This window comes from Lutjanus erythropterus, chromosome 8 (genome assembly GCF_056507025.1).
Source record: "Lutjanus erythropterus isolate fLutEry1 chromosome 8, fLutEry1.hap2, whole genome shotgun sequence".
In the NCBI taxonomy this organism is placed as follows: Eukaryota; Metazoa; Chordata; class Actinopteri; order Lutjaniformes; family Lutjanidae; genus Lutjanus; species Lutjanus erythropterus.
Window position 1 is genome coordinate 24,567,110 of NC_139324.1, and position 27,971 is coordinate 24,595,080.

Sequence of the window (27,971 nt, forward strand, 5' to 3'; positions counted from 1 at the left end):
GCACTAAAAAAGACATTTTTTTGTTGAAGCATATTTAGGCGATTTCCCCCTCATATGTTTCCTAAAGGCTTCTTTCTCTCATTTGGAGCATATTGAAGACACAAAATCTGTTGAGTTGATTTATGTTGTAATTTGTGTGAGGCTGACTCACACTTTTGGGTAAAATGCCTGGACTACATGTGGATGAGTCCTGAGAGGGAGAGAGAGACGACTGATTGATTGATGAGCTTGATTGCTGATTGACAGGACCTGTGAGAGTGCAGATGAGCCAGAGGTCTCCGCTCATTAAATCAGCAGCTTGAGCTTCGCTTCAGGATGAGCAGCTCTTTTCATCAACAGACCGGTTCTTTATAAAGTTCATCAGCTACAGTTTGCAGCTTGCTTCAGAATGGGTAAGGTGTTTGTGCAATGATTAAAGTTGGATTTCAGAGGCCTTTCACGTGCAAAATGTCTGCTCTGATGTGTGTTCACTCTAATCTTTTTCATTGTTTAGCAGCAAAGAACGTCTTGATTGTGTATGCCCACCAGAGCTCCGGCTCATTCAATGCTGCAGCCAAAGATACTGCTGTGGAAGTCTTAACAGCTCAGGGCTACAAAGTAGAAGTATCTGACCTGTATGCCATGAAGTTTAAAGCCACTGCTACTGCTGAGGACATTATCGGTATATACACATCTCACTAGCATTAAAATCTTTGCTTATGATTGCCCTTCAAAATCACAGGAAATATTTGTTTTTGTTTCTGCAGGAGACATTAAGAATGCGGATCATTTCCGTTACGCAGAGGAAACCAAACTGGCATGGGAGGCAGGAAAACTGTCTGCTGATATCACTGAGGAACAACGCAAACTCACTGAGGCACAGCTTGTCATCTTTCAGGTAGACTCTGAGTGACAATACCTTTTGTGTTGAAGTTTTTCTCCATTGTATACACAGTCTGAAAACTGGAGTCTGATGTATAAAAGACTCCAGACTGCTAAACTCTAAACATAATCCCATTGTTTTCACTTGTAGAAATTCTAAATCCTATATCTACCGAAGTCTGAGCATAAATCACATCATTTCGCACACTTTAACCTGGAGAACACTGGCCTTCAAAACGTTGCGCGCCCTCTTTACACACTGGTTGCACCTATCCAAACTCAACTGACAAAATGCTCAATGTAATATACAGTATTAAACTTTAAAGTCTGATTGTTTAAACTAATTTAAACCCTTCTCAGTTCCCCATGTACTGGTTCAGTGTTCCTGCAATCATGAAGGGCTGGATCGACCGGGTGCTCACCCTGGGCTATGCCTTTTCACAAGAGAAGCGCTACAGTCACGGAATCTTCAAGGTAAAGGCTGGTTTGAGATTTCTGTCTTGCCTGGACTATTGCAACACATTTCATCTCAGTCTGTCATGTCGTCTTTTGGTGAGAAATGTGGCCACACTGCCACATTATTCAGATTTAATGTCCTCACACCAGTCCCCAGTGAGTTGACTACAAGATTTTACTTCAGGGTTTTTTGTTTTTTAAAGCTTTGAACAGGCTTGCTTCAGCATATCATCTCCATGATGTGTTTCTGTCCACTTAGAGCAGTGGTTCCCAACCTTTCTTTCTTGCAGGTTTGTACAGGTGCTGGAAAACCTTGAACACTTTAATTTTAATGTAGGGCTTTCAAGGTTTGGAAAGAAACTATAATTGCTTTAAATTTAACAAACTACTGTTGAAATGGTAAACCTCTTAGATAAAGGAATAAAATGGTTGGATATTTGGTGAGCAAGATTCTATAGGAAGTTAATGACTGATCATTTAATTGCCAAATAGGAATTAAAACTGAACCTGTATTGATTGATCATTGTCTAGAAATGGCATGGATTGTGCTTCATTTGACATTGTTGTCTGGAGCCATACAATGGATGAAGAAACTTAAAATTAAACTTAAGAGAACACTTTCTCCTTTTTAATTATTAATGATTAATCAATTGGCTTTTTCATTAAGGAAAACCAAGACTACCAACAGACAGGTGACACATTTTGACATTAAATGTTGTTGCCAAACAACTTTAGTTGATAATGGCACAATAACATCTGATTTAAAAACCTGTTTTCTAATGTTTTGTATGCCATGTCTTTGTTTACTGTATAAAGCACTCTGGTAAACAATGTTTTTTTTTTTTTGTAAACTTGACTAGTTGATGACTTGTCTCTCTGCACAGGACAAGAAAGCCATGCTGTCCTTCACTACTGGGTCTCATGAGTCCATGTTCAGTGCAAATGGAATTAATGGAGACATGAATGTCACTTTGTGGCCACTGCAGGTACTGCCTCAGAATAAATCTACTCAACAGGGCAATGAATGGATGATGGAACTGTTCAAGTGACCATATCAACACTGTTTCTCTGCAGAATGGCATCCTGCACTACTGTGGTTTCCAGGTTCTCGCCCCTCAGATCTTCTGGGCTCCATCTTACATTCCCTCTGAGGCCCGCAGCACCATGCTGGAGGCCTGGCGTGCAAGACTACAAGGCCTCCTGGGAGAAGAACCGCTTTCCTTCACTCCTTTGGACTGCTTCGATCAGGAGAAGGGTTTCCAGCTGAAGCCGGAGGTCTGTGAGAAACACGCTGCCAAGGAGTTTGGACTGACTGTGGGGATCCACCTGGGCAAGCCGCTGCCACCCAACAACCAGATGAAAGCTGGAGTCTGAAGTGTCAGACCTGTCTTTAATTGTCTGCTGAATAAAGGATTATGCCTTTGTTACTTGAGCAGTGTCTGTACAATCCTGGTAATTCAATCATGAAGGGTTGGGTTCTTGTACTGGATTTTGCATATACAAGATGTCCAGCCAAGAAATCTTCAAGGCACAGGATTTAATGTGGTCAGCTTTTGCACATCTTGTTCTAAAATCTTGCAGTGAGAATAATTCACAACTGCATTGTCGTATGACTCAGCTTTAATGAAGACAGAACAGTAAAATGTCACCCTGGGGCAATCCAAGTATTTTATGGGCAATTTTCTGGACAAATGGTAAGCATTGGAACATATGTTCATTTTCAAGCTTCTGCTGGGCTTATTTGTGAGATTTTTCACTGTTAATGCATTTTCAACACCAGTGTTTGTGTTCTAAACTAAGAGCCAAAGAAAAATTGTCCAAGAAATGTATTTATCATTTAAGGGATTGCTTTTCTGGGGTTTCTGCAGGATTTGAAAAGTTAAGACCGCTGAGAATGTAAAGGCCTATTTCATGTCCATACTGGCAAAAACTACATGCAGTTTGCATTAGTGGTTTTCCTTTTGTACTTGTTGCAGCATGATCCATACTTGTCCCAAAAGCACACTTAAAAGTGAGATTGAATTTAAATCTTAATAACGTCATGATTCAATTTCTAAGGCCTAAAATCAAATTACTGGCTTAAGACTAAAGGACCTGCAGAAACCCTGTTTTCCAAGTTGTTTTATTCTCTTTAGTTTCATACTTTTGGCCTCAAACATTTACAAAAATGCATCAGTATTCAAAGAACACAAAAGATCATGACACCTAGTCTAATGCTGCATTCCAGCAGAGGTTGAATTTCCAACTGCAGACCTCCAAGTGTGCACAATGACAAATGTAAACAAAGAAACATGGCTGACCATGACAAATTTCTTAGACAAGTGTACACACAACTGAACTCGAGCAGTGCAGCCTCCTTCCAAAAGAGCTGGAGGAGGTAACCATAACCAGCCAATATCAATTTACATAAACAAGTTATATCATCATATCATTGCTGTTGGGCAGAAACAAAAAGAAAAGTCCAATATTACTTTGCAGGAAATTAAAAACCTTGTTTTTAAACTAACTGAATGCTGCTTTGTAAAAGTTAGTAGTTCTTTTGAATACTTTTCAGTGGTCAAATATTTTTAATTGTAAAGCACAGTTTTATGAAAACAGTCAAATTTGGAGATGGGAGATTTATGCTTTTAATTAAAGGAGAAGTCTAATATATTCACTGAAATAAATCAGAAAATTGCCTTGATATGTCATCAGATTAAGCAAATCTAAGTTGACATACTTGCTTCTCCTTTGAAATTTCTGTTCAGGCCCAGAACTTCTTGTTTGCCTCTTTTACATTAATTAGACTTTAAATTAATGCTGAATGTTCACTAAATGAGCTGTCTGTTTATGACTCATACAAAAATCATTAATAATCTTTCAGATTGAGTAGATGTTCATAAGAGTACATAAATAACATAAATTCCTTTTTTTTTTTTTTTTTACTGTTTTGCTATTTTGGTCTATCTTGTAATAATTCTGTATTTCAGTCTTTTTGTATTGTGTCCTCACAGCTCTCTCAAAGCTCATATTGTCTGCTTGTCCTATCCTGACCCCTCAGATCCTCTTGGCCCCTTGGGAGAGACGCCCCTCCGGCCCTCCCCTTTATGCTGTGACTGCTTTGATGGGGAGAAAGGTTTGAAACATGCTTAAAAAGGAGTTTGTTCAGACAGAGGGAACCCACCTGGGGAAACCACTCCTACCCAGCAGCCAGATCAAAGCCGGAGGGTAGTGATGAACACTGCTCTTTTGGTCCTGCAAGTGCAATAAAGCTTAATCTCTTGCTGATTCTTGTGGAAACTTTGACCTGAATGTTTGGGTGAGCTAAGTTGTGTGCACTTTGTTTTGAACAAATCAAACAGTCATAAAAAGAGAAGCTGGAGTGCTCTGTAGCTTGTATACAGACATACTGACGACCAAAGAGTCTGCTTTGCGAGCAGGTTTGGCCTCTACGCAGAAGCCTAAGTGGCTGAGCTCTTTTCCCAGAGAAGCAGCTTTTGTTTGGGTATGGAGGAAATGAGTTGGGGGGTGGGGTGTGTTGGAGGGGGCACACTTAAAGGAAATGGCCTTGTACTCTGATGTCCAGACCGCAGCCTGTGACATGTAGGAACTCGATGGAGTGCATATTTCACAGCTGAGGTTTCACAAGGTCACTTTGTATTTGTTTGTGTTGAGTCAGGTCCAGTTTCATAATCACCTGTCTCTGCAGCCAGAACATTTTCACATCATTTCCTTTTAATTTGCTGTCAAAATAGAAGAAATTCAGTCAGTTAGATAATGACCAAAATGAGAATTTTGTTGTTTGATATTTTGCTAAGACTTGAGACATCTCAGCTAAACACTCTGTTCCCACATCATAGATGACAGTGTGGTTAAAAAATGCTTTGAGTGTGAAGTGTTTGAAATGTGTGAATCATTTTGCACTAATTTGCATCAACCTTATAATTAAAATACACCCACTCTACATCAGTAGATCTACACAGTAACGCGGACAAATCCTGCTATTGTCGGCTAGAAGATGTTGAAGTTTCCTTTTTCTATATGCATCATTGTCCCAGACAGAAAAACCCAGTGTTTGAGTTAGAATTGTTGGGTTTGGGGGCATTGAGTGTTTATGTATATAAGGGTTACACCACAGTCTCTGATCTGGTGTCCATCCTGCTCTCCCATTGTCCATCCCAGTTCTCCCACCCTGGGCCATTTTTGGCTGCTTCAATGGGAGGAAGTGGGCACCGTCTTGTACCAGGCACGGAACAAGAGTCTCCGGAAAAACAGTCAAATACACACACTAGCAATAAAAAAAATAGAAATGTAATGTTCACCCACTCTTTCTGTGGGGAAAGGCAAAAATGACAGGCTGGGTGTGCGTACCCAGTAAGCCTTGTCCCTGTGCTACCTCTGACTGGCTATACCCTTCAGGGCATTTGCTAAATGCTAACATTTGCCTAGCTAATATGAACTATGAGCTGGTCAGGACTGAGAGCAGCTCACATTTCTTTTCCAGTGCTATGTTGAAGGATCTTTCCCCTTCTCTAATCCCTAACCCTAACCAGAATCAACCGGTGCCACAGTAAGGTAGCGCCTGTGGGGGTTGCTGGCTAGCCAGCCGGCCAGTCATGCTCACAGACACCACTGTTAGCTAGCCTGAGTTCTCTCAAGAGCCCAGTCTTCCACACAAGAGGCTTTTCTTTCCGTGCTGGTGGATGTTTCATTTAAATATAAAATTAACAAGTATCTGTCGTTATCAGCCTTGTTCTCCCGTGGACTGTTTTGGAGTAAAGCTACTGCAACTGAGTAACTGTGGTCACTGAGGGGAGCCGCTGTGGACACTAAGTGGCTGCACCTGTGCCTGATGAGGACTTGGGGACTGGGGAGAGAGTTAAATACTGGCAGGTAGTTCTGGAGAGCGGCATTTAGTGTGGTCAGCCAAGCCTAGCAGAGCACTCATTGCTGGGAGTGGATGCTGTTTGCATGCTGGTTAAAGCTGCTGGTGGTTAAGATGGATAGCTGTGCTGCAGGGAAAGACTTGACTCAGCGTCTCACATTAACTTTCTTTCTATTGCTGCAGCAACTACCTCTGGGTAGGGATAGGGAGAAACTTGGGAGGATAAGGTGAGAGAGATGCATAGCGACAGGGGAAACCACTTTGCACAACACCAGGAACAAAAGAGTGAGCTGCCGAGGCCAAGTCACTCTCCTCCTGGTCATGAGTAGTCTGTAGCACAGATTAGCATCATAACTAGCCAGACAGTGGCATTTAGCAGAAGCCCAGAATGCCTGGAAGAGTATAGCCAATTAGAGCAGAGTAGGGGCGGGTCTTCATGTACAGCATAGGTCCTGGCTTAGAACTGGAGAGGCCATTGCTCCCAATATGAGGATGGGTTTAATGCAGAGATGGAATCTAACTGTAAAATTATACTTTCCATGGTAAATGTCACAATAAAGTTGACCTTTTCTAGTTTTTGCTAGCTTCTATGTAGTATTTTTGCATTTTGGTGCTTTTGTCAGCTGTAGAAGCTCCCCTGAACTGCTTTCTTTCCACTGATGATGACCCGATGATAAACAGCAGGACTCCATACAGACGTTCCCCGCAGACACACACTCACAAGAGAGCCTCTCAGCCTCTCCGAGGTTTTAACGTTAGCAGAGCTAGTTATAACACAGGAACAACACAGAAACCTTTGCAAAAAGGGCCACAAATGTGCTTGAGTCAAAGCTTCAGCAAACATTGCACCCCCACTCCTTTTATTTGGACAGTTTTCTAAAGCTTAAACTCAGACCAGGGGGTGCAGTTACACTTTACTGATATACTGCACAGGCATATTGACAAGAAAGCAAATAGGTTTTCACAACATTTCACAACTTACTTACAATTTAATAAAGCTCAAAATGTGAAAATATAGAAAAAAAAATCTATACATATTTTAAAGACATGATTTGTTAAAACTGAGTTGAGTGATAGACTTGAGAGTGCAGCATTGAGCCAGATGTGATTGATAGTTCTTGGTTGACTTTTAGGTGTTTTGATTTGGCTGTAAATGGGTCCCTGTGTTTGCACCAGATGTCACAGGGTTAACAACAGGCCAACCATTAAACACTATGACCCAAAACAGACAGGGAAAGAGGGAGAGATGGTAAAGTGCAGCAGAACAAGAGGTCGGCCAAGAAATGAGGCAAATTATTTATTTCAATCATCCTCTCTCTCTTTCAGGAGCTGCACTAAAATACAATCAATTATACCTCAACAAAACCACAGCTTGTTGAACTTTGCCTGTGTGTGTGAGAAAGAGTGAGTGAGTCCATATGTGCACACATATGAGGAAAGTGAGGCGCAGTTCAAGGTAGTTATATTAAGATTGGCAGCAGGAAAAGACTGTAATGAAGGACTACACTGGTGTTTCCCTTTATACTCTAATTGCACTCTTTACCTTTGTATCACAGAGTGTCCATTGTACGTTCTCCATGATTATGAAAGCGAGGAATTCACTCTGACATCTGAGCACACTCATCGCCCAATCACAGTAACCTCTTAAATCAAATGCACATAGATAAGTTCCCATGCACAATCCTTGTTAAAAAGAAAAAAAATATGAGATTGATAGTCCAACAAAATGTTTCCCTTTCTCAAACACTCAACATTGTTAAAATAGTTTCACTTTAGGGAATAATAGGCTGCATACCTGAGACAAACTATCTCAGGTTGATCTGGTATGACAGAGGATAAAGTATTTTTATGGTTTTATTTTCTCATAAGCTCAAGGCATAAACTACTTGCATGAATGCATGCGTGTGTGTGTGTGTGTGTGTGTGTGTGTGTGTGTGTGTGTGTGTGTGTGTGTGTGTGTGCGCGCGCGCATGCGTGTGTGTGTGCATCAAAGATAAATTTCTCAGGGCCCTCAGCCTGTGATCACAGCCTGAACAGCTGGTTAGAAAAATGATAAAAACGGGAGGACTACAACAGCTGTGGAGGAACACGACCACAAATAGAGCCAGGGAGCTCTTTACAAGGTCCAAAAAAGGAGAGAAAAACATGGGAGAAAAAGTAATAACAATCACTGCCTCCTTCCTCTTTTCATGAACTCGTACAGGATGTGTCTTTCATGCCTTGCTCATTTCATCCTCTTCTCCATCCTTCTTTTGTGTTAAGTCTTCTCCTCTCACCAGTGTGAAACTACACAGGAAACTTTTACCACAATGGGACTTTTCACACATCTTTTACTCATTAGGGATTTGAACGTTCTCTGGAGGTGTACTCCCTCAGGGAGAACTGACCGTATTTTACCACAAATAAACAAACACTTTCACAAATCAGGCTCCTGACATGCACGTCACTCAGCTCGGCTGGCAGTGATACACTCTTAGAAATAAAGATAACAAGAACCCAATAAGGTTCTTCAGCTGTCCCCATAAGAGAGCCCTTTTTGGTTACTAATAGAACCTTTCATAAAGATTCTGCCTGGAACCCTTCCAGAGTGTTATACTCAGAACCCAGCTTCGAAGGTTATACACAGAACCATCTGTAAAAGGTCCCATCCAGAACCCCTTTTCAGAAGTTCTTCAGAGAACCCACCTATGGAAAAACAGTTCCACTCAGAACTAGGGCTGGACACTCAATACTTTTAAGGTGTCGGTTGAAATATTGAAAGTTCTCCAGTCAAACAATTCCTGCATTCAGTCCTTTTGGTACCCAGATCTAAAAGGATTTTGGTACCAAAACTGTATGTTTTTTTTTTTTTTAAATGATACGTAGCCCTACCCAGAACCCTCTGTGGAGATTGTATCCAGAACATTTCCACCTTTTAAGGGTGCTAACAAGAATCCACCCATATTGCAGGGGTTTTCTCTAGATCTCACCTTGGGGGTTATATTCAAGGGTTTCATCTAGAACCTGCCCAGGAATTTGACCCAGAAGTCTTTTCTATTCCTGACATTTTTCTATAACCCACCTGGGGGTTCTGCAGAGAACCTTTTTACATTCCAAGGGTTTCATCTAGAACCCATCCAAGAGGTTCTACTGAGCATGCTTTTGTATTCCAAGGGTTTCCTCTAGAACCTACCCAGGGGGTTGTACAGAGATCCCTTTTATATTCCAGGGCTTTTCTCAAGAACCTACCCTGGGGTTATACAGAGAACCCGTTTATATTCCACAGGTTTTCTCTAGACACTACCCTGGGCCGTCTACAGTAAACAATATGGTTGATGAAGAAAGATGCAATTAAAAATTTTACCAAAACCTCAAAAACAGTGTTTGAAACTGAACGAAATAAAATACAGCTGGTATCAAGAAATGAAACTGCTTCCTTGCTAAACTAAAAACCAGCACAGAAATGGCCGTAACCAACAAAAAGGAACAACAAACTCCTCAGTCCAACAGGCATGATGGGAAGTGTGCACTGTTGCCACAAGCTACGTTACAAACCAGAGCAGAAATACCACAAGTAATATGAACAATTTGCAGATACATGTACATTAAAACCATTGGTAAACAATGTCATATTTGAGACTGAGGATCTTTTAACACCAATAATTTCAATAATGCTTCAAGAACTCTTTCTTCTAAAAGGATTCTTCAGAAGCAAATGTTCTGGTCCCTTTTGGAACCCTTACTTCTAAGAGTGTAGGGCCCAGGCAGGCCTGCTCTGTGCAACTTTGAAACTTTTACACGGAAGGTCTGCCATCGTGGTTTTGATGAATGGATGGACATCAGGCTATTGGCCTCCAGTCAGGCTCTGATGTATGTAGTGCCTGGTACTGAGAGGCTGACGTGACGCTGCAAAGCTGTTTCCTATTTACAAGCTGAGGTTTGAGTGTGGCAGGGAGGTTCGGGGAAGGCTTTTGGTGGTTTGGGGCGTCAGAGTGACAGGGTTAAGACTGCAGTCAGCCATTATGCTCCCCTCTAAATCCTTTTCTATATTGTAATGAGAAGCAGATCCCCACTATCTCTACCAGAGCCTGCGGAGTGATGGGAGAAACAGGCACATGGTAACAGACAGTGGTGTGCTCGGCCTGTCTGAAGGGCAGGGGCGAAAAAAATAAAAAAAGGCACTAGCTGTATGCAGTGGGGCACCAGTGCGCTGAAAGTTGTGATGCATTTTATCATGGTGGCTACTGGAAGGGCCCTCTAGAGAGCATTTTAACACATTTTGTCCGCTGGAAGGGCACTTTAGATGGTTAATCACACTTTATCCACTGTAAGGGCACTCTGAAGGGCACTTTATCCCATTTTGTCCACTGGAAGAACACTTTAGAGAGCACTTTGACACGTGTTGTACATTGGAAGGACATTCTTGTAGGAACTCTTGTAGGCACTCTAGAGTGCATGGGAAGGGCACTTTAGCATCTTGGACACTGGACTACTCTAGAGGAGATTTGTCATGTTTTATCTCCATTAGGGGCATCCAAGAGGAAACTTTCACAGTATTTTTTTGAACATGGGGGCACCAGAGGGGGGAACTGCCCCCCATGCTCAACCTTTAAGTCCACCAGTGGCAACACAGTACGTCCTGTCCCTCATTCCTGTGTGATCTCACTGCTCCTATGTTGACTCCTCTTCCCTTCCTATCTCTGATTCAATCTTCTTTCTGGTTTTTGTTTCCTGCATCTCCCTTGGATATTTCTCCTACTGTCACACATCGGTATAAACAATGAAAGACTACAAATGGCCTCATATGTTTTGGTCTGTGAATAATAGATGTAACTGAAGCTCAGCTACAAATGAGACAGACTAGATGAATGGAGATGCTAGTGTCCCTCAGTAGGAGCTCTAGGCGCACAGGGCTCAACTCCAGATGCTGCCTGGGTTGCCACATCCTGGCCGTAATCCCCCTGCAGGGCCACGTTCACTTATGTGCATGCGATCAGCGGGGAAACCATGAATGGAAACCACCTGGGACAGCAAAATATGGCTTGAGATTATTTTCCATCGCATGTTGCTCTGGTGATTTTGATCAATCGTTTTGTGCTGCAGGGTCATTTTTAAAGGACATATTATTTACATTGTATCGCCATTTAGATCTTTCTCCATTAAAGTGAGTCAGACTTCATCCTGCAAGCATGTTTATCTACAGTATTTATTCATCATCCTGTTTGAGTGCAGTGGAGTTGTGTTTATATCCGATAAACTCTGCAGTGTTTGGTTCTCCCCACTTGTTACTCTCTTATAAAACTTGACATTTCTTGTTTGCAATTGGAACGTCACTTTGTTAATGTTACATAGGAATGTTTACCGTTGATGCAACTTAAAAGTTTCAAACTCAAGTCAAACCATGAACTTGATCCCAGTGACAGTATGTCAACATTGAGGCTTTCATGCACAGCCATGGGCTAGCAAGACAACACCTACAAGTAATGTCGCCAGCTAAGCTATTGCTGCAGGCGTCTCCAAAACACCAGCGCATTCCAGCAGTCTTGATGGTCCATTTTTCACTTAGCGTGACAGGACAATAGGGGTGAAAGTTAGCTACCTTATCTGTGAACTTTGTGTCTGCAGCATGGAGAGGCAGCCTGTCATGAAGCATACACCAGGATTGTCAAGATAGGATTACGAGATTGGAGCTACAGCCCTGAAGGAACACAGTGAGACAGACACCTTCTCCTGCACCCTGTGGACAGATTCTATCATTCACTAATCCATACTGGACATTCACTGTCCCCTTGGGCTAAACTTTTCTATTGCATTTAACCATCTTCTGCATGACCCCCGTAACCTGGCTCATTGTAATGAGCACGGTGTATGTCTGTGTGTATGTGTATGTGTGCAAGAGTGCTGAAAGCATTGGAAAAAAAAACCTGTAAGGCTTGGAGAAGGCAGAACTTGGCCTTTGTTCATCTTACTGTTGCGTGCAGAGATGATAGACGAAGTCAATGAAGTGTATGAACCACAGCCGGTCACGGTCAACAGTTAAGTATGACAGCACTGACAGATTCAGTTAGGTCCGAGAAAGAGACACAGAGAAAAAGAAAGCAAAGAGAGAGCCCTGTGTGACAGTGAGAGAAAGACAAAGGCACGATTTCAAAGCTGCAATAGTCAGTATTTTTTTGTGACGGCGATGTCTGTATGTTGGTTGATCTATCCTCCAGTTTAGTCCAGACTGAAATATCTCAATAACTTTAGGATGGATTGCAATGGAATTGTGTAAAAACATTCAAGGTCTATGACTTTTCCTTAAGCGCAACCATGAGGTTGATAGTTGTAGTGTACAGTGAAATATTTTGATAACTAAAGTAATCTTCTGACTTTTTTTTTAGCGCCACAGGTACATCAAAGTTTTGACTTATTCAGCGATAAAAATTTTGTACAAACATTCATGGTTCCCAAATAATGTATCCTACTGACCTCTGATTGAACCTCTAGCTCCACCATGAGGTTGACTTGTTAACTCTTCATTGAAATATCATGGCAGTTATTGGATGAATCGCTGTAAATTGCTGAATTGCTTTTGTATAGACATACAGCATGTTGACATGAACCATTTTGTCCAGTTTAACCAAACCCTGATACCTTTACTCACTTGATGCAGTTCGTTTGGGTTGGTGTGAACGCCAGCCTCAAACTCTGGTGTAGACCAAACAACTCCTCTTTGTGGTCTCAGACCGCTATTCGTGAACTCTGGAGCAGTTCATTAAAGTTCTTCTTACATATGCTTTCTGTCATTCTAGTTAGCTCTTATCATGCTGCCGTATGGTCAAGCATTTGGTTTTAATTGGTGTTTTGATGCTATAAAAAGGGGGGTTCATATCATAACTGACAGCTGAGCCCTGCTTGCAAATGAGTTGGCCGACTGTATGGGCAGGACCTTGATACCACGGCTCCAATCCTGATCACTCAAGCCCCCAGGAAGAGCGCCAGGCTTTAAAGCCAATTTGACATAGTGTCTAAACCGTGTAATAACAGTGTCACGTGATGCACTGCGTCCCAAAAAGTATTTCTCCCCATAGACCTACATTGTGAAAGAAACAGCTTTAAAATGGTGGATAAATGTTTTCAGTGTCACAGCCTTTGCAAAGTAAATCAGGATTAAATCCATTCAGTCCAATAACATTTGGAAAGTCTAGAAGAACCCCACAATTAAATAATTTATCCACATCCAAGTTAGCAGAGGGCTGAACCGGAAATTAGCCACTCGACTGAAGGAAGTCTCTACTGCGCTTGTACGTGGAAGATCACACACAGAATTTGGTTTCATGTACCACTGATCAGTTCTTATAAGGATGGATCATATTGAGGCCTGCCTCCAATGCTGTATCCAGTAGCTCCAAATGATGTCACCAGTGCAAGATGGCAGTGCCTGGATATTTTGGCTTCATTTTTGTACAGTAGGAGGAAGTGGAGGCACATCGCCCATCTTTATTTTACAGCCAGTGCTGTAGTCTCTTTGCCTTGTTTATCATTGGATCAAATGAGTATGTGAAAGGTGTCACACATAATGATGAACCCACAGTTCTCATCAATGACAGCATCTGTTTTCAGTGAAAAAGCTCTAAAAGACCCACTGTACGCCACCTGCCGAGCACCAAAAGCTAGACAGCGCCAGTAAGCAAATAGCTAGTTAACATAGTGCAACATTTAGCAGCGGAGGAGTCAGATATTTTCCACAGGAGTTGGTACAGAGAAAACATTGGAGCGTGAATGCCAGGTGGTCAGAAACCCAACTCCAAATGAATGCTAATGTTGCTGTGTGGGTGCTGAATGTATAAATAAGAAACTATTTGCTAACAACTTCACCATATCAACAGCTTGTTACAGCTGTCCCCGAGTGGCCCCAAAAAAATCATGCTTAATAAAATCATTTATTTCACATACCTGTTTGACACAAACCCTCTTAGTATAGTCACAGTTTTTTCACATGTTTGACATTTGAGCAGTTCTCATGTTTCAGTGATATTCATAGGCTGGTGTGAGGGATGCTCTGTCAGTGTGAGGAATGCCTTTATTGCTACATTTCCCGACAGGGACGCACTCTTCCTGCCAAACACGCACCTGCACGAACACATCCCAGAGAGACACAAAAGATCAACTCATCACGAGCCCGCAAAAACATCAGCAGTGACAAAACACTGGCTGGAAAACCCAGGACAAAGTCTAATTTAGCAAATAGCTGCCAATCTTTTGTCTTTTGAATTTTTAACAGTTCCATTTGCTTCCTTATGTTCAAACACTCAATCACGAGCTCCATCCACTCCCCGTGAGCGCTGCTTTCAGCTCCTCTCACACGGGCCCTTATCCTCCTGAAAGATAATTGTAAATGAATAAGTAATTAAGTGAAAGATGAGTGAGGTTAGAAGAGCAGGAATGTGAGGGAGTAGAGAAATGCAAGAGGGAGCCTCAGAGCGTGAGGGAGGTCGGCTGTTGATGGTAAAGATGTGGTTGAGAATGAGTTTGAGAGGGACCCTCTGAATGGAGATTTGCACAAAAATAGATTGTGTCTGTTAGACCCCCCACTGTGACGCAGGGATATACTACAAAAGAAGCAGCAGTCATTAGCAATAACTCTCTCAATCTTTCTTCCTCTGTTTTCCTCAACTTTTTTTTTTTTCTCCCACACCCCCATCCACCCTCCTCACTCATTTACGTCATCGCCACCCTGTTTCCCTCTTGCAGTCGCCTACCCTTTTCCATCTCCTAATCTCTTGATCTGTTTATCCTGTTTGTGAAAATGTGTGCAATGAACTTGGCCTTGTATAAAATATTTTAGGAGTGGTTGAAAGAAGTCATACTGTGCAAATGCACGCTCTAAAAATACGAAGGAAACACTTGTGCGTGCGTTTGAACAGTTTACAAATAAAACTCTAGATGGTGTTTTCAGCATGAACAAAAAAATAGAGAAAAACTCTACATCCCAGTCTTTGCCAAAAACACGTCAAGTAAATTTTATTTATTTAGCCTACAATCACAAATTTGTCTTGGAGGGCTTTACAATCTTTACAACAAAAGACACCTTCTAGTTTTACACCCTCAATTTAAATAAGAAAATGCTGATGAAAACAAAAGGGAGAGACCTCAGCAGCAGTAACTCCTCTTCCAGAACTTTCTGCCCTGCAGTAGGTGTCATATGTATTGCATGGACAGGAAGTACCACAATTGTATTGATTACAGTTTTGAAAAATGACAATTTACCCTAATTTACCCCTTTTTGCTCTGTGCTCCGCTGACAAGCTTGAACAAGCACGTTACTATCATTGGGCTGGAAAGCATCAAACCAATCTAGCAACACTGAACCTCAGTCAGCTTCCTCCTGTCCTGTTTGTCTTAAGTTAAGTTGTCTTAATGTCATTATGTTGCTTTTACAGGTCCAACAGCATGAGCCGATCACATAGAATATCTAAGTACAGGAGAAAGTTGACAGGTAACAAGCTTGTTCAGCTGCACAGAGCAAAAAAGTAACAGGACTTAGAAAGGGTCAGTTATTGAACTCGCACTAATACCTCTTTTTGGGGAAACCAAATGCGAACCATCTGCGACATCACCTATTGGTTTGTCAGCTACTGTCCTGAAGCCTTGAACTTGGCATTATGGGTGTTGCTGTCTTGGTTTTTCGCAACCTGGACGAAATCACTGAGAACGACCTGTTAATCACGCAGTAGCCTTACATGAACGCAGACCTTGCTTTATCATCTATTTTACTCGTATTGAAGAAGATTTTGAAACTAGCGACTGAGACCATAAACTCGTTGGAAAACTGTTAACTGAATAATAAATCAAGTGAGTATTAAGAAGGGGAACATACAAGCTTTTTTTTTGCAGCCAGTGGAGTCGCCCACTGATGATCATTAGAGAGAAATCAGGATTAAGGCAACTTTTCAGACCCGGAAGCACCGTTCACTAATTTAACATACGGTCTAAAAGGGAATATGGCAGCATCCTATATTTACACATTCAGCACACACAGAGCAACATCAACATTCATTATGAATATAGGTCCAATCTTCACTCTGTTTATTCTCTTTCTGGCCTATGCTAACCTCTGAGGAAAATATCTGTCTCTTTAGCTGTGGGGTAAACAAAGCATGTAACATAACATTAAGCAGGAATTAACTCTGAACAGATTCAGGCAAAAGTGTGAAAGTGTGTGGAATAACACTGTAGATCACAGAGAAAATCTCAGTCAACTTTGCAACTTAATTTACTTTCACTTCATTTAATTTCCTTTTGCTCAAGGCTTTGCATTAAATACTATTTAGTGTTTCCTTATTGCCGTATGTTCATGTTTATTGATGAGCTGTTGCATCACTCATAAATCTGTGTCTAAAGTAATCCTCTTCCATTTTATTCCAATTAGATTCTTAATGAGAAAATTTTTCTAGCAGAAGGTGTATGGTGGCTGGACAGGCTTTTCTCAGACATCCCACACACACACACACACACACATACACCCCCGCTGTTCCCAGTCTGGCCTCCCTGTGAATGAGGACTGCAGAACAGAGGTTGGCAGCAGTCTGCAGGGCTACGGATGCTTATCAGAAAGGCTTACAAATCCCCCCTGATGCTCCTGATACGGAGGACAATGGGTATGCGTGCGTAGTGGGAACTTTTTTAAAGCCTCATTGAAACTGACTTCACAGCTTTGCTCTTTAATGAGGTCAGAGTAGCCTGCTGGCTGTATTTCATCATTAAATACAAATCATACAGTCATAATAAACTTCAGTGAGGTGACTGACCTGTACGAGCCAATGATATCTTTTTCCCAAGCAAACACGCCGGACAAACTGTACCAGGTCACGTAAATATACTTCAATCATTGGCCATGACATCAAAAGAATTACTTTCACTTGTGAGTTCTTTCAAAGTATATTATCATGATTTGACAATTCAAACAAAATTAATGTGTATACTTTTAGAAATCCCACAGTTTCTTCTCTATGGTTCTGCCTTTGTATTGAACTTGGGGTTAATTACCCTGGTGGGAGCAGCTGTGAGGCCACCAGAGTTGCAGGTGAGCTTGCGGCGGCTCTCAGTAAACACATGAGCCTCCCACACAGCTTTGTGCTTTTTTCCAAAGGATATGCCTGAAATGAGATTGAATAAGACTCAAACAACAATGAAACAACAGGGCTTCTGCAGCTGATGTTGTTGTTCAGGATAAGCATTGTATTAATAAAAGAAATAATAAAAAAAAAATAATCACCCCATTAGCAGCTTAATTTGGTCCAATTGTTCAAAATGATTCAGAATAAAAGAAACTGAAATATAAACTAAAACATATAGCTCTGGGGTTGTTCGTTATTCTCAGGGTGTTTTCAGTTTTCTCTGCGGGGCTGGACGTTGGGTTTAACCTGTTTGTTGGTTTTGGGTGGAAGCAGACGACGGATGTGGTTAACTGAATGTCTACACGTCTGGTTTCATATTTAGGTAAGTGGGGCGGGGCGCCCCTGTGATATGGTTTCATGTGCTTAATGTGTATTGTGTATCACGTACATTATACATTTACACTATATACTGTGGTTTTAAACTTGGCAAACTATTTTATAGCAGACACTAAATCATGATAAAAATCCACTATTATAAAAGAATTTAAATTTTATGCAAAATGTAGTTTCCTTAAATGTGTATGTAATACAGGCTATAATATTACTATTTTTGCTTACATAATAAGAAACAGGACAGAACTGATGTCATTAATCAGAATGAAATATAGAATGAATCATAATAATAATAAAGAATACTATGCTGTATAATATGACACATGAAGTGTAATATGAAATGTTGTCTGAGAGGTGGGACTCCCCAGGGGGCTCCAAACAGTTCAGGGGAGGCTCAGTGAATGGAAATTAAACAATAAAAAAAAATTACATTAGTTATTGCATTAATTATCAAAAGGGAGTCACATAGAATAGTTTAAATGTGTTTGATATGGTGAAATAAATAGTTGAGAGATACAGTATTGGGGAATTTTTCACATTAACCCAGTCTGAGGGGAGGCCCACAGTCCCAGACTTTGAAAACCCCTGATATAGAATATTGTGTTATATTTAACACGGATTAAGGTAGTTATATTACTTCCTCATTAGTTTTATATGACACAGATACATGCCAGATAAAAACATGCATGCTGTAAAAATACTGTTTATTGTTGAATGTTGTATGTCTGTCACAGTGTCAAAATGTACAATTTCCTTTTGCATGTATGTAAGTTCATCATAATAATAATGTAGAATGTTATGGTAGGAATATTTAATATTTAAAACAATACAATATTAACACACCGTGATATCAAAGGTACCAAAGCTACAAAAAAGAAAAGATCTACGTGCTCATTCAAGATCTCATTCTCAAGATTAATCTTTATTTTCCTTGCATTTGGTTTGCAGCAAAGCAAAGTTCAGTGACTTTTTCCTTTTTGCTGTGGTATCAAAAGACATACCAAGTATTGTTTTTTAATTATTGTACATTGTATTGTACTGAAGTTCAAAATTCTGGTTTTGACAACTTAACTAGGAAATGATATACTATGTTTGTACAGCCCTGTATGCCAGATTAAAAAAAACTTAAACAACACAAAGTTAATTATGAATGTTAGAGGACATACTTTCAAATTATATACTATTGAGTGATGCTTAAAATGATTTGTGATTTTATGTAAAATGTACTATTTCAGTTTCCATTCTATAAAATATAATTGCATTTTTCTTACATGAGTTTTTCAAAGAAATTTATACATTAGACCAGTGACACTCAACTTGCTGGCTTCTGATAGGATGCTGGGTGGCTCTCCAACCAGTTTCCAGTTTCTAATTCACAATAAAAATAAACTGATTCACACCATTTTTCCCAAGAAAGAGGGACAGATATGTCCAATTTGTATGATGAGGCTGTCAGGAACAGAGAAAAGGCTGATCTTTGCATGATAGTCTGAATGTAGTGGGACCCGACAGTGAGCTATGCAAATTTTATGCTGAAATGAGGATTATTCTGACCTCATAAATGTGCATTTTACACTAAAAGAGCTTAAATGTGCTCTTCATTCTGTCCCTGGTGGGAGCCGTCTGTGCATATGGTTCATGTTCATGAATCAGTCCAACATTTCAGTGTTTGCATGATGAAATAGGCTCCAGCTGTCTAACCTTGCTGAAAACTGTATCCAAAACGTTTACAGCTGAAGTTGCAGTGCAGTAAAATATCTGATTTATCTGTCAATCTTGCACAAAGTTAATTTATTTTATAAGTTAATAAGTTGGTTAATAAGAAGAACAATAAATAAGGATGAGTTATAAGGACTATTAATGTGTTTTAATATTAATCTGTATTGTAATATTGTTTATGTCATTGGATCCCAGGCAAATCCCTGCATTAGACGCTTTGTAATAACATAAATAAGTGTCCTATGTGCTTGCCTTTAAAAACATGTATAGATCTGCATATCATATTAAAACTTACATAGAAGTAAACTTAACACGTATAATATTCAGAAGAATAAAAAATTTTGCACTGCTCATTAAATATGTGCATCTTAAGCAGGAAATTCCGCGTGTTCTTTTTTCCTCTCTTGGCCGAAACTTGCCGGGCTGCTGCTGTTTACTATGCAGCGCCTGAGGCGATGCCATGTCAATACGCAGAGCTGTTAGGTCCAGCCTTGGAGGCGTAGCTCTGTGAGTATCAGCAAGTGCAGAAACGAGGAACAGGCTCAGATTCATTGAAGGAGGCGGAGGGTAGAGGCGCACACAAGTTCCCTGTCCTGCAGAGGAGTTGAAGTTATCCTTCAGTGCCAAAACTAAAGCGAAAACAAATCTGTTCTTTGAAGGGAAGAGACTTCAGCGAAGGAGGGGGAATCAAAACAACAGGTAAGCTGCTTAAACGAGCTCATGAGGGCCAAGACAAGTGAGTGGACAGGTAGTGTCTCGCCTTTCTAACAACATTTAGAGATGCTCGATATCTGCGGTCATAGAGAAGGCTACTGCATATTGGAACCTAAACTTAATAAGACGTAGTTTAAGAACATTTAATGACTTTATTAACTCTTACCATAACATATGTCTAACCGGAATAAAATAATATGCTCAACATTGTCACTGAAACAGGCAAGAAGTGAAGAAGTGTGTCTCTGCGCTGCTTATTTGCCTCCAGTTCAAACACGGAGTCAGGCTACTGTATACCGAGCTGACATCAGATAAGAGAAGTTTGTTTCCAGCCTGATTTAAATCAGCAGTGACAACAATGACATTGTATGTGTTTGCCGTCAGCAGCAGCCTCTGATCTTTCACTCGATACTTTCGTGCGTAATGACGCACAAGGCAACATTTTCACTGGAAGACTCGTCTTCAAAAGTAAATATTTTTATCCCAAACTAAAGCACGTGAATAGGGACGGACAGGAGAAACTTCTGACGAGAAACTTCTGAAGAAACACGCTGCACCTGCACTATTCTTTCGACCGCATTAGCACATGAAAATGGGCTTCAATCGCTTTTATTTCGTGTGTATTGAGTAACAAAAGACGTTTTCAGCTAATTTGTAACTGGATGCTGGCGGGTGGGAGAAGAAAAGGGGAGAAACGCAGACAGAGAGGAAGAGACTGGGAGAGGTGCAGAGATCCAGAGAGAGAGAGAGGGAGAGATGAGCTGCATGCGCTGACTCTGTTATCAGATGGTGTGGGTGTTAAAAGGTTAATTAGCTTGAAGCCTGTGGGGCTACCTGGCACCTCCAGGTAGTTTCCATATAATATGAGGGAATTAGACAGAGGCCATTGTGAGGGATTATCTCAGCATAGAAGACCCCTCTATTAGAATAGAACTGAAGAGAACCCTCCTGGGTCTCAAAATAATTGAAAGTAAAATGAATTGCTGGGGTTCTGACATTTCTTTATCGCAGGCAGCGGAGGAAGAAGTATTTAGACCCATTACTGTGGAATTAACAATACATAATCCAAGGGTCTTACATTCATAGATATATTCACAGTAAAATTTCTCATTGGCTCCTGTTAGGAGTGGATTATAAGTATAAAATCCTCTATCATGGTGGTTTTCAGTCTGAGGTCCAGGGACCAACAGGGGTTCTTGAGTGGGATGTAGGAGGTCCTGAGCAAAATGAGGAATAGAATATTTTTACTTTTATCACATAATTTGGAAGTTGGAACCAGAGTTCAATTGATATACTGGATTTTTGGGGGCGATATGATATTGAGGAGTAAATACATATCAGCTGATATTCTTCATTTATATATATATATATATATATATATATATATATATATATATATATATATATACACACACACATATATATATATATATATATATATATATATATATATATATATATATATATATGTATATATGATCCAAAATGACATCAGAGCACTGAAACAGTAAACTTTCACTGGTATGTTTAAGAATTAAAAATAGCTATGAATAAAAAAAACACTAATAGAACAACTTGAATTAATACAGATTATCAAATATACTTGAAATGATGCTTATAAATCTAAACACAAGCAAACAAAAAACAATCTGCATCAAGTTCTATTTAAAATATTGGATAACAAACACTGATACCTGATATATCTGTCTGCCTCTAGTTGGAACAACATCAAGAAAAGAAATAGAGTTGCTGTTTTAACTGAAAGTAATTTGTAGTGATCCTAGTTTGATCACTGAATGACTATGAAGACTTTATTATCCTCAAACTTAAAAAGGAGTACTCAAAGCAGATTCCACAGGACAAAAATCCTCTCAAATTGAAGGTCTGTGGTCTAATGTGCATTTATTGTTGGGGTCCTTGAAGTTTGGCACAGTGAATGCAATTTTATATAACAGTTAACAGATAAAATAAACAGGGAATGTATGTATGTTCATTTTTTAGTTGCTTGGTTCATAAAATGTCAGAAAATTGTGAAAATGTTGATCACTGTTTCCCAAAGCCCAAGATGATGTCCTCAGATGTGTTATTTTGTCCACAACCCCAAGATATTCAGTTTACTGACATAAGGGACTAAAGAAACCATAAAATAGATGATTCTTTTCTTTAAAAAAAGACTCAAAAGAATTAATTGATCATCAAAGTAGTTGGCGATTAATTTCATTGTTGCCAACTAATCAGCCAGTTGATAAATCACTGCAGCTCCAATCACATTGATGCAAAAATCGTATATCAAATGTAGTTCAGCTCTGGCGCCCCTGTAGCTCAGTTGGTAGAGCGTGTGCACCATGTATTGAGGCTGTCAGTCCTCTGCAGCGGCTGCTAGTTTGATTACCGCCTGCAGCCCATTTGCTGCATGTCATCCCCTCTCTCTCTGCCCTCTTCCTGTATTATCTTCAACTGTCCTATCACAATAAAGGCAAAAAGATGAAAAAATAATCTTAAAAAAAGAAAAAAGAAGTACTTCAGCTCAATGATTTGCAGAAATGCCTACAATAACCTAATACACCCACCCACTTGATATATATTATGTTATTTAGATCATTCCATCCATCATTATTAGTGGTGCTTTAACATGTAAACAGCACACAAGGGGGAACTTATTTAATCTGTTGCAGTTCATCATATTAGATGAGCTGGTCATATATTTTAAGGGCCCAGCGTGTAAGATTTAGGGGGGTTATTTGCAGAATGTGGCAGAAATGGAATATAATATTCATGTTTTAATCAGTGTATAATCACCTGAAAATAAATATTATTGTGTTTTTGTTACCTTAGAATTAAAAAGTAGAGTATTTGCCCCTGAAATGTGGTGGAACAGAAGTATAAAGTAGTATGAAATGGAAGTAAACTGATGATAGATAACTGAGGCAGCCCTAATACACAGTAGACAGCTGCACATCTCTAATATGTTCCAGGTGTCCTTGTGTATACTTATTTTCACTTTGCCCTTTCTTTCATCATCCACTGTGACTTTGTGCCAATTATCCAGCGTGCAGCGCAAGTTTCCTACACAGACAGATGTCCGACGCGGTCACATTTCACTGCTTTCCGGCGTGCTGTGTCACCCAGTGGTCGGCGACCCTCTTTTTAACCTCGCTCTGACCATTTTGCAGGCGTCAAGATTCCTGCTGATCTCTGCACACAATTCACTCTGTGGGCGTGCGAGTCGGTCAGGGGCAACAGCGGGGTTAAGCCACTCGTGTTCTGGTTTTGATCTATCACCTCTCACCTCTGATCTTTCACACTGCGGCAGGCTGCCAGTTAGAGGAGCTGAGAGAGACATCACAGTGAAAAACTGAATGCAGACCATGCTGCATATTTCAGTGGCCTTTCAGGATCTAAAGAATCACGGCAGGTTTTAATGGCATGCAGAGCTGCTGGAGACTACTGCCTCTGTGATCTTACATATTGCTGCAGTCACCTTACTCACGGCGTTAATGTACCCTGTATGTGAAATTGTGCGCATGTGTTCCCGTGTTATAGGATTCAGATGTTGTAAAAATGACGTATTTGAGGTTATGAGCAGCCTTTTCTTTGATCATCTGGGTGGTGACAGCTCCTCGCTCACCCTCTCCTTCCAGAGCAGAAGAGAAACATGGGATTTTTTTACTATAACAAGCATGTTAAGGGAAAACATTCTTCAAAATGGCATCAGGTTTCCCACCCTGACCCTACTGCTTTATCTTGGAATGCCCAGAACGCTCCGGAAATACACCCTGTTTGGATTTCTCGATCCCACTTCCTTATGTCTAATCTGCGCTCTGTGCGAGTGGAGCTAATGTAAACATTTATTGTACTGCCCCCTGACTGCACATCAATCACACAGAACTCCTACGTTTGTGACACGGCAACAGAGAGCTTCTATTAGCTCATGAAAGCAGTGTTTTAACAAGTTAACCACATTAAGATTCTTCAGGATCTGGTGGCATACCACAAGCAGCTTTATGTTTTATTAACTCTCGTAGCTTGGTCCACAGGAGTAAAATAAGCCATGCTTTATGTAACAGAAAATTGCTTCTTAAAGGGATAGTTTGGATTATTTGAAGTGCAGTTGTATGAGGTATTTATTGACAGTCAGTCACAGTAGATGATGGTCATAAGCAGAGTTCTAGCACAGCACACTTTAAAAAGATCCACCTAAAAAAATGTTTAGAATGATTTCACCATTTTACCTTGCTGTCAGACAGCCTTTTTCCAATATTAATCTGCTGTTATATAAGCCAAATATGCAGTGCGGACTGACATCTACTGTAGGTAACACGCTGACAGTTGTTAAGTACCTCAAATAAACCCTCTTTAAATAATCCGAACTATCCCTTTAAATATGATACCAGAAAGTTGAATGAAAAAAATGGTAGCATTAACTGTTGGAACCTTATCCTGATAAATGTGTGCTGCAAGAAGTAATGACTTGATATCTTGTTTTTGCAGGATCTCTCCCAGTCAGAGGTGGTGTGTGTTACCTTGCAGTGGTCGGTGGTCCTCACCCAGCGCTGAAAAATGAGTCTGAGCGCCAGTGAGCTGGAAGACCTGTTTGAGTGGTTTACGGACCCCAACATCTCCAAAACCTTCCCCAACATATCTAGCGTGGATGCGACAGTATGTCCCTCAGCGTTCAACCGCAGTGCCCTGCTGTACACCATGTGTGTCCTCTACACTTTCATCTTCATCATTGGCTTGGCCGCTAATGCTCTGGTCCTCTGGGTGAACATCCGCGGACAAAGAGATTCCACCCCTCGCCATGAGACACACATGTACATCGTCCACCTGGCAGTCGCAGACCTGTGTGTGTGCGCCACACTGCCCGTGTGGGTGAGCTCCCTGGCACAGCACGGCCACTGGCCCTTCGGCGAGGTGGCGTGCAAACTCACACACCTGCTGTTCTCCGTCAACCTCTTCAGCAGCATCTTCTTCCTGGCCTGCATGAGTGTGGACCGCTACCTGAGCGTGACGAAGCAAAGAGACAGCGAGGGAGGTGTGCGCAGGAGGCTAATCCGTCGTGGAGTGTGTGTAGGGGTGTGGCTTCTAGCTCTGGTCGCCTCCCTACCAGACACCTACTTCCTGAGTGCTGTGAAGTCCTCACATGGGGACACAATGCTGTGCAGGCCCATATACCCAGCTGAAAACCCCGTAGAGTGGATGGTGGGCGTGCAGCTGAGCTTCATCCTGCTGGGCTTTGTTCTCCCCTTCCCCGTCATCGCCGTGTTTTACGCCCTGCTGGCCACAGCTTTCACTCTCACCTCTTCTTCCTCATCGTCTTCCACAGTGGAGCAGGAGCGCCGCGTGAGCCGCAGGGTGATCCTCGCCTACATCGTGGTGTTTCTGGGCTGCTGGGGGCCTTACCACGCCGTCCTCCTGGTTGATTCCCTGTCTCATCTGGGCGTGGTGCCTCTGACCTGCTTCGTGGAGAACGCAATCTACATCGCCTTACACCTCACCCAGTGTCTGTCGTTGCTGCACTGCTGTTTCAACCCCATCCTCTACAACTTCATCAACAGAAACTACCGCTATGACCTCATGAAGGCCTTCATCTTTAAATACTCCACGAGGACGGGGTTGGCACGCCTTATCGAGGCTACCAACATGTCCGAGACTGAGTACTCTGCTGTAGCTGTAGACAACCCACCACAGATCTGAAACTTAGCTTTTCTTGAACACTGTTTCTAAATATAAATGGCTATAATGCAATGTAAACGTATGTTACAGCTGATTTGTTCTTATCAGACTCTGTCCTCTATCAGCATTAGAACGTCCTTTTTACATGAATCTGCTTTTGTCATGTAGAAAAACTTGAAGACAGGCTAATTTCAACTTCGATGGACTTAAAAGCACTTAGAAAGCAGTTTTGGTAACACTTTATTTAAGGGGTGTGCATAAGACTGTAACACTGTCATAACCATGTCATGACGCCTTCCATGAACATGAAAAAATCTTTATGAAGATTTATGACTGTTGTCATCAAGTTTTAAGTTGACATTGTTTGAGATGTCTTTGTTATGACAACTTGACATTAATCAAGCAAATAATGTCTTTGTTATGACAACTTGACATTAACCATAATGTATGTGTTGTGAGAACTTGTCGTTAACCACAAGAACATAACCTTTCACTATCTTGACATTATTAAACTTTAAAGAAACAGTTTAGCTTTAAGTTATAACATTACATTAAACTGTCATATGTGGCTGCTTTTCACTCTGGCTGTCCATTATAAGACCATATATAATGTACATGAATATTTTGCTTGACCTCAAGTTAAGTGGTACATTTTGGACTTGCCATAAAGATGTCATTAAGCTTTATTACACTGGAAAATGCTTTTTTACAGTGTTATGACCAACTCCCTTGACCTCGAGTAAAATAGTACCATTTGAACTTGTCATAAAGATGTCATTAAATTTTATAAGTTTGACAAACAAGTACAGCACGGTACTGGAGACATAACTGCTCAAATGACACTTAATGACAACAGTCATGAATATTTAGAATGACTCCTCCATCTTCATGAGAGGTGTCATGACATGGTTATGAAGGTCTAATGTCAGCCTTATGCACAGTTCTTCAAGTAAAGTATTTTTATTGTAACAGCTCATACTGAAATCATATGAATATTGTCACTCGTGTGTAAAGCCAAAACAGTGACCATAAATGTGTAAAATCATTGCCTGGACTGTGTATGTAGGGTGTGTGTGTGTGTGTGTGCGTATGCGTGTGTGTAATTGGCCAGGCATTGACTATTGATCGTTTCAGCAGAGTGATATTGTTAATCTTTTTGTATCAAGTTGTATTTATAGTCTATACTGTACATTTGAACTGTTTTGCCTCTTTTAATGTTGTAATTCAAAGTCTTCACACGCTGACGTCGGCTCAGTGCTCCACTTCATGCAGCGCGGCCTCATCATGTTAGTCGAGCCACTGACTGGCTCAGTGTTTCAGTCCTGCTGCCTCATTGTTAATCACAACCTCATGTCACGTCGGTTGAATCCTTCAGACAAATAATGTAACTCACTTTTGAGCTCATGTGACTAAGGTTTGTGAATTATCCAAAAAACTGTGTGTTCTGTAAATTCAGTGTGTTGGTAATAAACTTTTTTTTTTGCTAAGATTTAGATTGATACTCTCATGTCTGTACACTAAATATGAAGTTGTAGCCAGCTGCTGATAAGCTCAGCTGAAGCGCTATTCACACGGGACTATTACCTTGGGATCTCTGCAAATCAGCATCTCTGTGATTTTTTTTAACATCTGTTTTCTGTTGTCAGACCACTGAAAAAGTAAGAAATTTGACTGCGGCTCATAATATGTTGAACAGCAGTCTACAGCTGTGCTGTGAAATCAGCTATATTGACGTTTAAAATGAGTGATCACGGCAGAGAAGTTTAGGAGCAACAAAAGGTTTTCGTGCAACAGTGCCACCACAAAGCATCTGTTGCTTGATCAAAAGAGCTGCAAGTGTGTATTTGTTTGTCACACGCGCAGAAAATAAGCAAAACTATATTATTAATGTGGCTGCTGAAGAACAGATGCTCCGCTTCAGAAGTGTTGATGTGTGATCATATCTGTGGAATAATGGCAGTAAATTTGAGTATTATAATGAAGACTTTGCTTATCCCGCGTGAATGTGTTGCACGAAACACCGACTAGGGTGAAGTGTAATTTCTAAATCACATGAAACAGAGGAAAACCACTAGTCTGGCTCTGTCTGAAGGCAAAAACAACACACCTACCAGCACCTCCAAAAGCTCACTAATTAACACAATATATCTTGTTTGTTTAATGTTAATGTATACAAAAGCCAAAGTGTAAAAACGAACAGTTGTGGT

The 27,971-nt window shown here is 40.8% G+C and overlaps 2 protein-coding genes across 3 annotated transcripts; both read left to right on the forward strand.

Moving 5' to 3' along the window:
- The first annotated feature begins 250 nt into the window (after positions 1–250).
- LOC146322881 (NAD(P)H dehydrogenase [quinone] 1-like) lies at positions 251–2,749 on the forward strand. Of its 2 annotated transcripts, none has more exons than XM_084724075.1 (6): positions 251–392; positions 497–661; positions 747–877; positions 1,222–1,335; positions 2,202–2,303; positions 2,392–2,749. In XM_084724075.1, exons 1-6 carry the CDS (start codon positions 389–391, stop codon positions 2,689–2,691), a joined length of 816 nt encoding a protein of 271 aa, XP_084580201.1. In that variant the 5' UTR covers positions 251–388; the 3' UTR covers positions 2,692–2,749. The 2 variants fall into 2 exon arrangements, with proteins under 2 accessions (XP_084580201.1, XP_084580199.1); XM_084724073.1 differs by having other exon boundaries at positions 252–392; positions 494–661.
- Positions 2,750–19,904: 17,155 nt separating this feature from the next.
- On the forward strand, positions 19,905–27,253 carry LOC146322882 (atypical chemokine receptor 3-like). The gene is made up of 2 exons (XM_084724997.1): positions 19,905–20,073; positions 24,580–27,253. The coding sequence occupies exon 2, from the start codon at positions 24,649–24,651 to the stop codon at positions 25,783–25,785; it is 1,137 nt and encodes a 378-aa protein (XP_084581123.1). The 5' UTR covers positions 19,905–20,073; positions 24,580–24,648; the 3' UTR covers positions 25,786–27,253.
- The last annotated feature ends 718 nt before the right edge of the window (positions 27,254–27,971 follow it).

Excerpts from the sequence above, each read along its gene's own strand:
- LOC146322881 (XM_084724073.1), top strand. Across the intron at positions 878-1,221 it reads CACAGCTTGTCATCTTTCAG|TTCCCCATGTACTGGTTCAG; the intron begins GTAGACTCTGAG and ends AACCCTTCTCAG. Across the intron at positions 2,304-2,391 it reads TCACTTTGTGGCCACTGCAG|AATGGCATCCTGCACTACTG; the intron begins GTACTGCCTCAG and ends GTTTCTCTGCAG.
- LOC146322882 (XM_084724997.1), top strand. The coding sequence starts at position 24,649 with ATGAGTCTGAGCGCCAGTGAGCTGGAAGACCTGTTTGAGTGGTTTACG.